The 11,376-nt window shown below is 43.0% G+C and overlaps 1 protein-coding gene and 1 non-coding gene across 2 annotated transcripts; both read right to left on the reverse strand.

Annotated features, from left to right (window-relative positions):
- Positions 1–3,409: 3,409 nt before the first annotated feature.
- trnac-gca (transfer RNA cysteine (anticodon GCA)) lies at positions 3,410–3,482 on the reverse strand. Its single transcript has one exon. It is a non-coding gene; the product is annotated as a tRNA-Cys (tRNA).
- Positions 3,483–4,772: 1,290 nt separating this feature from the next.
- On the reverse strand, positions 4,773–10,936 carry LOC139256210 (probable G-protein coupled receptor 139). Its single transcript, XM_070874158.1, has 2 exons — positions 10,798–10,936; positions 4,773–5,674 (listed from the first exon to the last, which is right to left on the reverse strand). Exons 1-2 carry the CDS (start codon positions 10,934–10,936, stop codon positions 4,773–4,775), a joined length of 1,041 nt encoding a protein of 346 aa, XP_070730259.1.
- Positions 10,937–11,376: the final 440 nt, after the last annotated feature.

Raw genomic sequence — 11,376 nt, forward strand, 5'->3', positions numbered from 1 at the left:
TATTGAGGCCCACATTCCGTATCGAGCTGGCTATTTTAGAGGTCCTACTTTTTAATTTAGCTCCTTGCTCCTTAAATTCGTCTCGTAGGACTCCTCCCTTTATTTACCTATGTCGTTGGTACCAATGTGCACCACGACAACTAGCTGTTCTTCCTCCATTTTTAGAATGTCCTGCACCCGCTCCAAAACAACTCGTGTCGCGAGTTGATCTTACCGCACGAGAAGGATCCACAGCCAGCTAAGGAATGGACGACCAGCAGGAAGAGTAGTGCAAGTAAGGTAGCGCAGGGGTCCCCTGTGGTCATCCCCCTGCAAAACAGATACACTGCTTTGAGTACTGTTGAGCGGGATGACTCATCAGGGGAGTTCAGCAGCAGCGAAGTTCATGGAACCGTGGCTGGCGCTGTTGCACAGGAGGGCAGGTAAAAGAGTGGGAGCGCGATAGTGATAGGGGATTCAATCGTAAGAGGAATAGATAGACGTTTCTGTGGCAAGAACCAAGACTCCAGGATGGTATGTTGCCTCCCTGATGCAAGGGTCAATGATGTCTCGGAGCGGGTGCAGGACATTCAAAAAAGGGATGGAGGACAGCCAGTTGTCGTGGTGCACATTGGTACCAACGACATAGGTAAAAAAAAGGGATGAGGTCCTACGAGACGAATTTAAGGAGCTAGGAGCTATATTAAAAAGTAGGACCTCAAAAGTAGTAATCTCGGGATTGCTAGCAGAGCCACGTGCTAGTCAGACTAGGAATCGCAGGATAGCTCAGATGAATACGTGGCTTCAGCAGTGGTGCAGCAGGGAGGGATTCAAATACTTGGGTCATTGGAGCAGGTTCTGGGGGAGGTGGGACGAGTACAAACCGGACGGTCTGGAACTGGGCAGGACCGGAACCAATGTCCTTGGGGGAGTGTTTGCTAGTGCTGTTGGGGAGGAGTGAAACTAATATGCCAGGGGGACGGGAACCAATGCAGGGAGACAGAGGGAAACAAAAATGAGACAAAAGCAAAAGACGGAAAGGAGATGAGTAAAAGTGGAGGGCAGAGAAACCCAAGGCAAGAAACAAAAAGGGCCACTGAATATAAAGGGGCTGCAGGAGGGGTCAAAACTAAAAAGCATGGTTCAAAAACTAGGTTTAAAACACTCTACATAAATGCACGTAGCATTCGAAATAAAGTAAACTAGTTCACGGCACAAATCTTTGCAAATGGGTATGATTTGGTGGCCATTACAGAAACATGGTTGCAGAGTGGCCAAGACTGGTAATTAAACATACATGGGTATCTGACGATTCGGAAAGATGGACAAGAAGGGAAAGGAGGTGGGGTAGCTCTGTTAATAAAGGATGATATCAAGACAGTTGTGAGGGATGATATTGGCTCCAATGAACAAAATGTTGAATCATTTTTGGTGGAGATTAGAGATAGTAATGGCAAAAAGTCACTGGTTGGCGTAGTTTATAGGCCAACAAATAATAACTTCACGGCAGTAGTCATGGGGGATTTTAACCTGCATATCGATTGGTCAAATCAAATCGCACGGGGTAGCCTGGAGGAGGAATTCATAGAATGCATACGGGATTGTTTCTTAGAACAGTATGTAACAGTACCTACAAGGGAGCAAGCCATCTTAGACCTGGTCCTGTGTAATGAGACAGGAAAATATAAACGATCTCCGAGTAAATGATCCTCTCGGAATGAGTGATCACAGCATGGTTGAATTTGTAATACAGATTGAGGGTGAGGAGGTTGTGTCAGAAACGATTGTACTATGCTTAAACAAAGGGGACTACAGTGGGATGAGGGCAGAGTTGGGTAAAGTAGACTCGAAACAAAGACTAAACGGTGTCATAATTGAGGAACAGTGGAGGACTTTTAAGGAGCTCTTTCACAGTGCGCAACAAAAATATATTCTTGTGAAAAAGAATGGCGGCAAGAGAAGGGATAATCAGCCGTGGATTAACAAGGAAATAAAGGAGAGTATCAAAGCAAAGACCAATGCGTATAAGGTGGCCAAGGTTAGTGGGAAACTAGAGGATTGGGAAAATTTTAAGCAACAGCAAAGAATGACTAAAAAAGCAATAAAGAAAGGAAAGATAGATTACGAATGTAAATTTGCACAAAACATAAAACAGGTGGTAAAAGCTTTTACAAATATATAAAACGGAAAAGAGTGACTAAAGTATATGTTGGTCCCTTAGAAGATGAGAAGGGGAATTTAATAATGGGAAATGTGGAAATGCCTGAGACATGAAACAATTATTTTGCTTCGCTCTTCACAGTGGAAGGCACAAAAATCATGGCAAAAATCTCTGGTCAAAGGAATGTGGGAAGGGAGGACCTTGAGACAATCACTATTACTCGGGGGGTAGTGCTGGACAGGCTAATGGGACTGAAGGTAGACAAGTCTCCTGGTCCTGAGGAAATGCATCTCAGGGTATTAAAAGAGATGGCAGAAGTTATAGCAGATGCATTCGTTACAATCTACCAAAATTCTCTGGATTATGGAGAGATACCAGCGGACTGGAAAGCAGCTAATGTAACGCCTCTGTTTAAAAAAAGGGGGCAGACAAAAGGCAGGTAACTATAGGCCGGTTAGTTTAACATCTGTAGTGTGGAAAATGCTTGAATCTATCATTAAGGAAGAAATAGCCGGACATCTGGATGGGAATAGTGCAATCAAGCAGACGCAGCATGGATTCATGAAGGGGGAATCATGTTTAACTAATTTACTGGAATTATTTGAGGATATAACGATCATCATGGATAGAGGTGTACCGATGGGTGTGGTGTATGTAGATTTGCAAAAGACATTCGATAAGGTGCCACACAAAACGTTACTGCAGAAGATAGAGGTACGCGGCGGCAGAGGAAATGTATCAGCATGGATCGAGAATTGGCTGGCTAACAGAAAGCAGAGAGTCGGGATAAATGGGTTCTTTTCGGGTTGGGAATCGGTGCTTAGTGGTGTGTCACAGGGATCGGTGCTGGGACCACAACTGTTTACAATATACATTGATGACCTGGAAGAGGGGACAGAATGCAGTGCAACACAATTTGCAGATGACACGAAGATTAGTGGGAAAGCGGGTTGTGTAGAGGACTCAGAGAGGCTGCAAAGAGATTTGGATAGGTTAAGCGAATGGGCAAAGGTTTGGCAGATGGAATACCATGTCGAAAAATGTGAGGTCATCCACCTTGGAATAAAAAACAGTAAAAGGGAATATTATTTGAATGGGTGGAAATTACAACATGCTGCGGTGCAAAGGGTTCTGGGGGTCCTTGTGCATGAAACTTATTTAGAGTTAATCCAATCGACCTCCATCACCACAAGGATTCACTTGTGGTGAATAGTGCTTATGGTCACTGAGGAGCACAGAATGATTAGTTGTGCAACATGAATGATTCTGAGGGAGCATCTGGATTTGAACCAGGGACCTCTTGATCTGCAGTCAAATGCTCTACCACTGAGCTATGAATCCCAAAAAGTTAGTTTGCAGGTGCAGCAGTTAATCAGGAAGGCGAATGGAATGTTGGCGTTCATTGCGAGAGGGATGGAGTACAAAAGCAGGGAGGTCCTGCTGCAATTTTATAGGCCGCACCTGGAGTACTGCCTGCAGTTTTGGTAACCTTTCTTAAGGAAGGATATACTAGCTTTGGAGGTGGTACAGAGGCGATTCACGAGGCTGATTCCGGAGCTGAGGGGGTTAACTTATGATGATAGATTAAGTAGACTGGGTCTTTACTCGTTGGAGTTCAGAAGGATGAGTGGTGATCTTATAGAAACATTTAAATTAATGAAAGGCATAGAAAAGATAGAGGCAGAGAGGCTGTTTCCACTGGTCGGGGAGACTAGAACTAGGGGGCACAGCCTCAAAATACGGGGGAGCCAATTTAAACCGAGTTGAGAAGGAACTTCATCTCCCAGAGGGTTGTGAATCTGCGGAATTCTCTGCCCAAGGAAGCAGTTGAGGCTAGCTCATTGAATGTATTCAAATCACAGATAGATAGATTTTTAACCAATAAGGGAATTAAGGGTTACGGGGAGCGGGCGGGTAAGTGGAGCTGAGTCCACGGCCAGAATTAGCCATGATCTTGTTGAATGGCGGAGCAGGCTCGAGGGGCTAGATGGCCTACTCCTGTGCCTAATTATTATGTTCTTATGATCTTATGCTGTAACAATTTTATAACTCTGATTCTATGATTTTCGAATACTTTTAAAGCATTATAAATTGTGATAATGTTTAATAAATGGTCACGATAAATCGAAATGCCTATACCGTATTGCAAAAAGCTATAAAGGGTACAACGGAGATGCTGCCTATATTCGTGCAGACAAGAGTTGCACTGACTCATGAAGAACGTTAGGCCGTCCATGTTTGTGCATGGCAGAGAGGCCTTTCCAGAGGGGCCTGAGAGAGAGTCGTACCCCGCACAGCCAGCCCAGTTTAGACAGTGTGTGAGTGTGTGCGTGTGATCCTTCACCCAGATCACTGGCCCATCACCTGGAGCCGAGGGCAGACAGGTTGTTAATGAGTGTGTTAATATTCGCCCAGATTACTGAATCCTCACGCGGAGCGCAATGTAGACTGTGTATGAGTGAGCATGTTAATGTTGACCCCGATCATTGGCCCCTCACAGGGTGCCCAGTGTTCACAGTGTGTGAGTGAACGTGTTAATATTCAGCCAAACCACTGGCTCCACGCAGTGAGAGCGACTCGATCACAATATCAGGACTCAGGGAGTCGGAGGCTGCAAAGTCCCCGCTGCTTCTCATCGTCTAATGAATTTCACAATCAAAGTAAAGGGATATTTCCCCACATTCTTCAACTGCTCTTTGAACTTAGTCTGTGTAACGCAATAAATAACGGTGTTTGTGCAGCAGCTCAGCAGCTGCAGCATGAATCCAAATTCCCTCACATAAACCGGCAGATATATCAGCCTAGCAGAGAACCAGCGCAATGAGCCCCACAGAGAATGTACCATATATACCGACCATAACAGGATGAAATTCCCCGAGATAAGAAGCAGTAAAATGATTGATTTCCTGCGGCTCTCCATCTCTGGGTCTCTGGGAATCTCCCCATTTTTGGGACACCGGAGTCTCCTGCGTGCTCTGCTGGATACTAAAATATATCTGACGGTGAGAGCATTGAGCAGCACTATGACCACAAATGGGACACACGGGGTGAGGATGTAATGCAGGAACTCGATTGTTCCCCAGACTGTTGATCTTATTAACCTAGATTTTGCGCTACAAAACCAGGGGTTATTAAATAGCTGATAGTTATCTGACAGCATAAAATACCAGAAAATATCTATTAAGCAGCTCATCACAGTCACTGTTCCCAGAACCACAGCCGCCGTTTTCCCGGTGCAATATTTAGTCTTCAGCATTTGGCAACAAATCGCCACAAATCGGTCAAAGGTGAAAGTGACAGTGAACCAGACAGAACAGTTTGTGGCTGCATAAACCAGGACAGCGTGGATATTACACACGGGAAGGGAGAACAGGAAATAGAAATATCGCTGATAAACAATCGGAATGTGCCTCAATATCAGGTCGAGGATAATGACCAGTAGATCCGCCGCTGCCATGGCCACCAGGTAGCGAGTGACACATTGAGAGAGACCGCACTTTCCCCGAGACAGGATCACAATCGTCACTACGTTCACTGTGAGGAAGGGAAATAAACAGAGAAAGTATACATCAGGCTGCGAACAAGAGCAACTGTTTAATTGAAGTTGGGGTGAAAAGTGCAAATCATTATCTAAATGTACATTTTTTGGCAATAAATTAAGGAAACCGCAAAGACGTTCGATAAATATATTGAGAACAAGTGGATAACTAAAGAAGGGTCGTGCATAATACAGACCATGAGTGTAATATATGTGTGGAGGCGGAAAATGTTGGTATAGTGCTCAATCAATTCGTTGCGTCTGTTTTCACAAAGGAGCGGGAAAATGCAGGTACTGCGATCAACGAGGATTGTGAAATTCTGGATGAAGTAAACATCATGAGAGAGGAGGAAATTCAGTGGTTTATCAGCTTTGATAGTAGATAATTCCCCAGGCCCGGATGAATTGCATCCCAGTCTGTTGAGCGAAGTAAAATAGGAAATAACAGACGCCTTGACCATTATTTTCCAGTCCTCTTTAGATTTGTGCATAGTGCCGGAGGATTGGAGGACTGCCAATGTCCTACCCTTGTTTAAGATGGGAGAAAGAGATAGGCCGAATAATTCCAGGCCTGTCAACCTAACCTCAGTGATGGCAAAATTATTAGATAAATCTACATTTGGAAAGGGAAGGATTAATACGGGGCAGTTAGCACGGATTTGTTAAAGGATGATCGTGCTTGACTAACTTGATTGAATTTTTGACATGGTAACCAAGACGGTCGATGAGGGTAGTGCATACGATGTAGTGTACATCACTTTAGGAAACCTTTTCCTAAAGTCCAACATATTAGACTGGTCATGAATGTTAAAGCCCATGGGATCCAGTTATCCAGGGCAATGTGTCTGCTTGAATCAAATGTTGGCTTAGAGTTATGAAGCAAAGGGTTATGGTTGATGGATCTTTTTGTGACAGAAAGGCTGTTTCCACTGGGGTTACACAGGGTTCAGTACTGGATCCCTTGCTTTAGTGGTAGATATCATTGATCTACATTTGAATATAGGGAGCATGATTAATAAGTTTGCACATGGTGCTAAAATTATCTGTGTGGATGGGAATGAAGAGGAGAGTCATGGAGTGCAAGAGGATATAAATATACTGGTCTGGTGCGCAGAGCTGTGGGAAATAGAATTTCGTTCGGTGAAGTTTAAGCTTATGCATTTTGGGAGAATTTAATAGTGTTGTTGAGCAGAGGGACCTTGGAGTGTTTGTCCACAGAACCCTGAACGTATCAGGCAAAATGTAAAAGATGGTTGAGAAATCGTACAGAAATATTGGTTGATTGGGTGAGACATCGAATTCAAGAGCAGGAAGGTTCTGCTTATTTTGTGTAATATTCTGGTTAGGCCACAGTTGGAATACTGCATGCAGTTCTGGGTGCAGCATTTCCGGAAGGACGTGATTGCACTCGAGAGGGCGCAGATGATGCCCTTAATTGGTAAACGCAGCTATGAGGACAGATTGCAGAGCCTTGGTCGGTTCTCATTGGAACAGAGGAGGTTGCGAGGAGACCTCACTGCGGTCTGCAACATTTTGAGGGGTTTGGATAAAGTGGGTAGCAACAGTCAATTTCCATTGGTGGAGGGCTCAATTATGAGGAGTTTAAGTGATTGTTTGAAGGTTCAGAGGGGATTTCAAGGGGGCTTCTTCACGCAGAGGGTTCTGGGTTAATGGACCGTGCTGCCCCGATAAAGGTGGTGGATGCTAAAACAATCACCACGTTTAAAATGTGCGTGGTTGTAACTGAAAGAGGCGAAACCTTCAGGATTACGGAGCGAGGGCTCTTAATTGGGAATAGAATGTATATCCTGTTGTTGGCTGACGTAGAAACGATGGTAAGTACAGCATTAAATCGAATCCGGCCATTGTGATCTCCTGGATTTATTTCCATCGCCTGGATGGGTCGGAGACCAATCTCCCAAGATTTTTTTAGCCTCAGTTCGTCTGCGTTTTTACTTGTTTTCTGCGCCTCCCAAGAGGTCAGATGGCTCGGGTTGGGTTGGAGTGTGCAATATTTCGGTGGAATGGGCGTCGCAGTTGTATGGGGCAGATGGTTGGCCTGGGTGCTCTTTACCTTTCCGCCTTTGTTAATTGTTCACATGTTTATATGTAACCTTCAGGGCTGCTGACCGAGGGCCGTGTGGCTCTTTGTCGGTTGCGGTGGACACGATGGGCCGAAATGACCTACTTCCGCTCTTTGCTTTTCTATTTTTCAATGTTTCGATGACATTCGATGAAATAATCTAATTATATTACCCGGGGAATTTAATACAGGGTTTATTTTAAAAATTATCAATAGTACATCGTGGAATCAATAAATGAAATGGCAATAACTACAACAGGAAAGTAACAGATGTTTGATCAATGGGAGGTCAAGTGATAGAACTACCTTTATCCCTGCAGACAAAAGCGTCATACCAGGTACCAGGTCAAAAAGCACCAGAACCTCTCAGAAAGTTTTCGTGTCGTGGGGTCAGTCTGCATTTGGACCGGTGTAATTCGCTTCTGTGCCCCTGGATTAGGGAGTTGGATATCGCGCTGGATTCCCGCTTGGTTAGAATATCCATTATAGTTAGAAGAGAAAATGAATGAAATAGCAAAATACATAACCTTTTTCCTTGGCATGCAATGATTATTGGCAATTGTATTTAAAACATACAGATATAATATGACAATGCTAAGATAGTGAATACGTATGCACTATAGTTACAAATATAACAGGGCTGAGAGAAATGGGTTAAATAATTAGTTTTATGCATTTTTGTTGAAATACATCAATTGTCGCTTATAGAAAGGAAGATATTCCAAATAAAATTACAAAAAATAGGCACCGAATTAAAATAAATAGTTATCATTGATCAGGTTATGCCAGACAAAATGCATGTATTAGTATCGAGACAAGGCGAGTTATTCCTCAGGCAAAGAGTCGGCGAATAATTTAGTAAAGTATATCAACACAAATGGAAGAGATTTGTCCATGACTTCTATCACCTGTTGGATTTCACTTGTGCACAGAAAATTATTCGAGAAAATATGAATAGACTTTCATATTCTCAATACTCCCGTTACAATAGCTGGGATCATTTATCATGAAACATAGCAGGCGGCGATAGAGCACTGTGCCAGACAGGCATGGCATCCACGTGTAAATTCATGACAATGATTTGGAGTAAAGCAAGAGAGATCTGCCTGAATGAACATTTTGTGAGAATGTAAATTATCCTTGAAACCCTATTCTGACCATCAGAAGCAGTGCCACGAATGTAGAACTGGGCAGTTTTGCAAAGGAGACACTGACTGGAACTAAATGATTCGTGGACATTTCAGAAATTAATGATCATCTGCCAGGATTTGTTCCATTGAATTTATTTTAGTAACCAGTCGGGCATTAGCTGCCATTGTGTGCGTCAGTAACTATACCGAGAAATAGGTGCCATTGTGTGTGCATTACGTGACTGAGTATGTGCCAGTAACCATACGGTGCATTAGGTGACTGTGTGTCAGCAACTATAACGAGCATTAGGTGACAATGTGTCAGCAAGCATACCGAACTTTAGGTGATTGTGTGTCATGAAACATGCCAAACATTAATTACTGTGTGTGTTAATAACCATACTGGTCATTAGGTGACTGTGTGTCATTAACCATACCGAGCACTGGGTGACAGTGTGAAAGTGTGTGTTCGTAACCATACCGAACATTCGGTGACTGTGTGTAATTAACCATACCAAACATTAGCTGACATTGTGTGTCAATAGCCATATTGGGCATTAGATGACAGTGTGTGATAGTAACCATACCGAACATTAGATGAAAAAACCAGCAAACTACTGTGGATGTTGAAAATGTGAAATGGAAACAGAAAATGTTGGAAATACCCCGAAGGTCAATCAGCACCCATGGAGAGAGTAACACAGTTATGTTTCAGGTCGATTATCTTTAGCCATCGGGTGAAAGGTCTAGTAAATCAAGACAAATTTAATTTCACCTGTTATAAACGTTGAGGGGAGAGAGAATACTGAAATTCGTTCAATAAAATTTCTCGACCAATATCTTTGCCTGAGTCGAAAATAGAAAATTTGAAACTTGGTAAAACGTTTCACACTCAGAATTAATAGCCAACGGCAGTGTGGATAGGATAGCGAAGGGCGAGGAGAGACACACATTTAAGAAACATTTCGAGAATTAATAGCTGGATACAGAGATTACCAGGGACTTTCACAACTGTATGAAATGGGCATTGCATTGTGATTAACTGGAGGTGGTGGAATTTGATGATAGAATCATAGATATTTACAGCACAGATGGATGCCATTCGGCCCACCGTGTCTGGGCTCGCTGACAGAGAGCTACCCAATCTAATCCCACTTTCCAGTTCTTGGTCCATTGCCTTGTAGGTTACATCACTTAAATTGCACATCCAAGTAATTTATAAATGTGCTGAGAGTTTCTGCCTCTACCACTCTTTCAGGCGGTGATTTCGATACACCTATCACAATCTGAGTGAAAAAACATTTCCCCTCAGTCCCCTCAAATACTCCGACGACTGAAGTTAAATCATTAATATGGGAATATTAAAACAGATAGATTGTAGGATCAGGAGCAAATGTTGATCAGTGATAATGGCAGTGATTGTTGAATGGTACTTGGTGCGAATTATGATGTAGACAGCGGAGTTTTGTAAGAAGTCTGGAATAGATGAGTTTAAATGTAAAAATGAAAGGGATGAGATTTTATGCAGCATAACGCCTGATATGGTGCAGAGACCAGACAAAATTAAGGAGGAGATAGTTGGCAGGTTTGTTAACTCAGAGGATGTGAGGTTGGAACTCAGCTCTGGCTCAAAGAAAAGGCAGAGGTTGCGAGCTTTGAAATTCAGCCTCAGATATTGGTCACTGAGCGGGAATACATCGATCGATCGAAAATTGAGATTGTGATACGAACCAAATGCTTAACCAGCAAGCACAGTAATACAGTGAAACGTGATTTACAGATTTAATTGCTGGATATATAAACTTACCACGGACACCAAGTTCAACAAAGATGAAAAGTAAATTACAAGAACAGATATACAGTTTGCTTGAGTTTGCCGAGTTAATAGCTGGATAGAGAGACTTACCCGGAACACCAACAACAGCAAGCAGTGGATAGTAAATGTATTTAAAAGCACGAAGTGCCAATTCTATCCGTGCGTGTAACGGAATTCTATTATAATGTTCATAAAGCATGTCAAACTCCCAGATGAAACTCCTGTCCATTGCTGTAACATTCCAAGTCACTGTTGTCTGATTCCAATCCATTTTTGTAACATTCCAATTTAACAGAATGCAGATTCTGGCTGCCTCTCTTGGAGTACTGTTCTGAACCCTGTTAGTGCCGGAGGTGAAACTCTCACTGATACTATGCGATAACGCTTTGAAAGGAATTCCTTATTAATAGAAGAGGGAAACCAGGCAAAGATACATTAGGATCCATGGAGAATACCAATGATTGCAGTCACTGAACAAACAGCTTCAGTTAACCCATGGAGACTGACATTAATTACAGTCACTGAACAAACAGCTTCACTTATCCCATTTCAATCCAACACTTTTTGTACCACAGTAATGTAGCACATTTCCCCGGTCCACCATAGTGGTTATCTTACTGGACTAGTAACCCAGAGCCCTGGAATAATGTTCCAGAACCATGAGTTCAA

The sequence above is a fragment of the Pristiophorus japonicus genome, unplaced genomic scaffold (assembly GCF_044704955.1).
Source record: "Pristiophorus japonicus isolate sPriJap1 unplaced genomic scaffold, sPriJap1.hap1 HAP1_SCAFFOLD_70, whole genome shotgun sequence".
In the NCBI taxonomy this organism is placed as follows: Eukaryota; Metazoa; Chordata; class Chondrichthyes; family Pristiophoridae; genus Pristiophorus; species Pristiophorus japonicus.

Coding starts and splice junctions, on each gene's coding strand:
- LOC139256210 (XM_070874158.1), bottom strand. CDS start 10,936: ATGGACAGGAGTTTCATCTGGGAGTTTGACATGCTTTATGAACATTAT. Junction 5,675..10,797: donor TGCTGTTGTTGGTGTTCCGG/GTAAGTCTCTCT, acceptor CCTTCCTCACAG/TGAACGTAGTGACGATTGTG.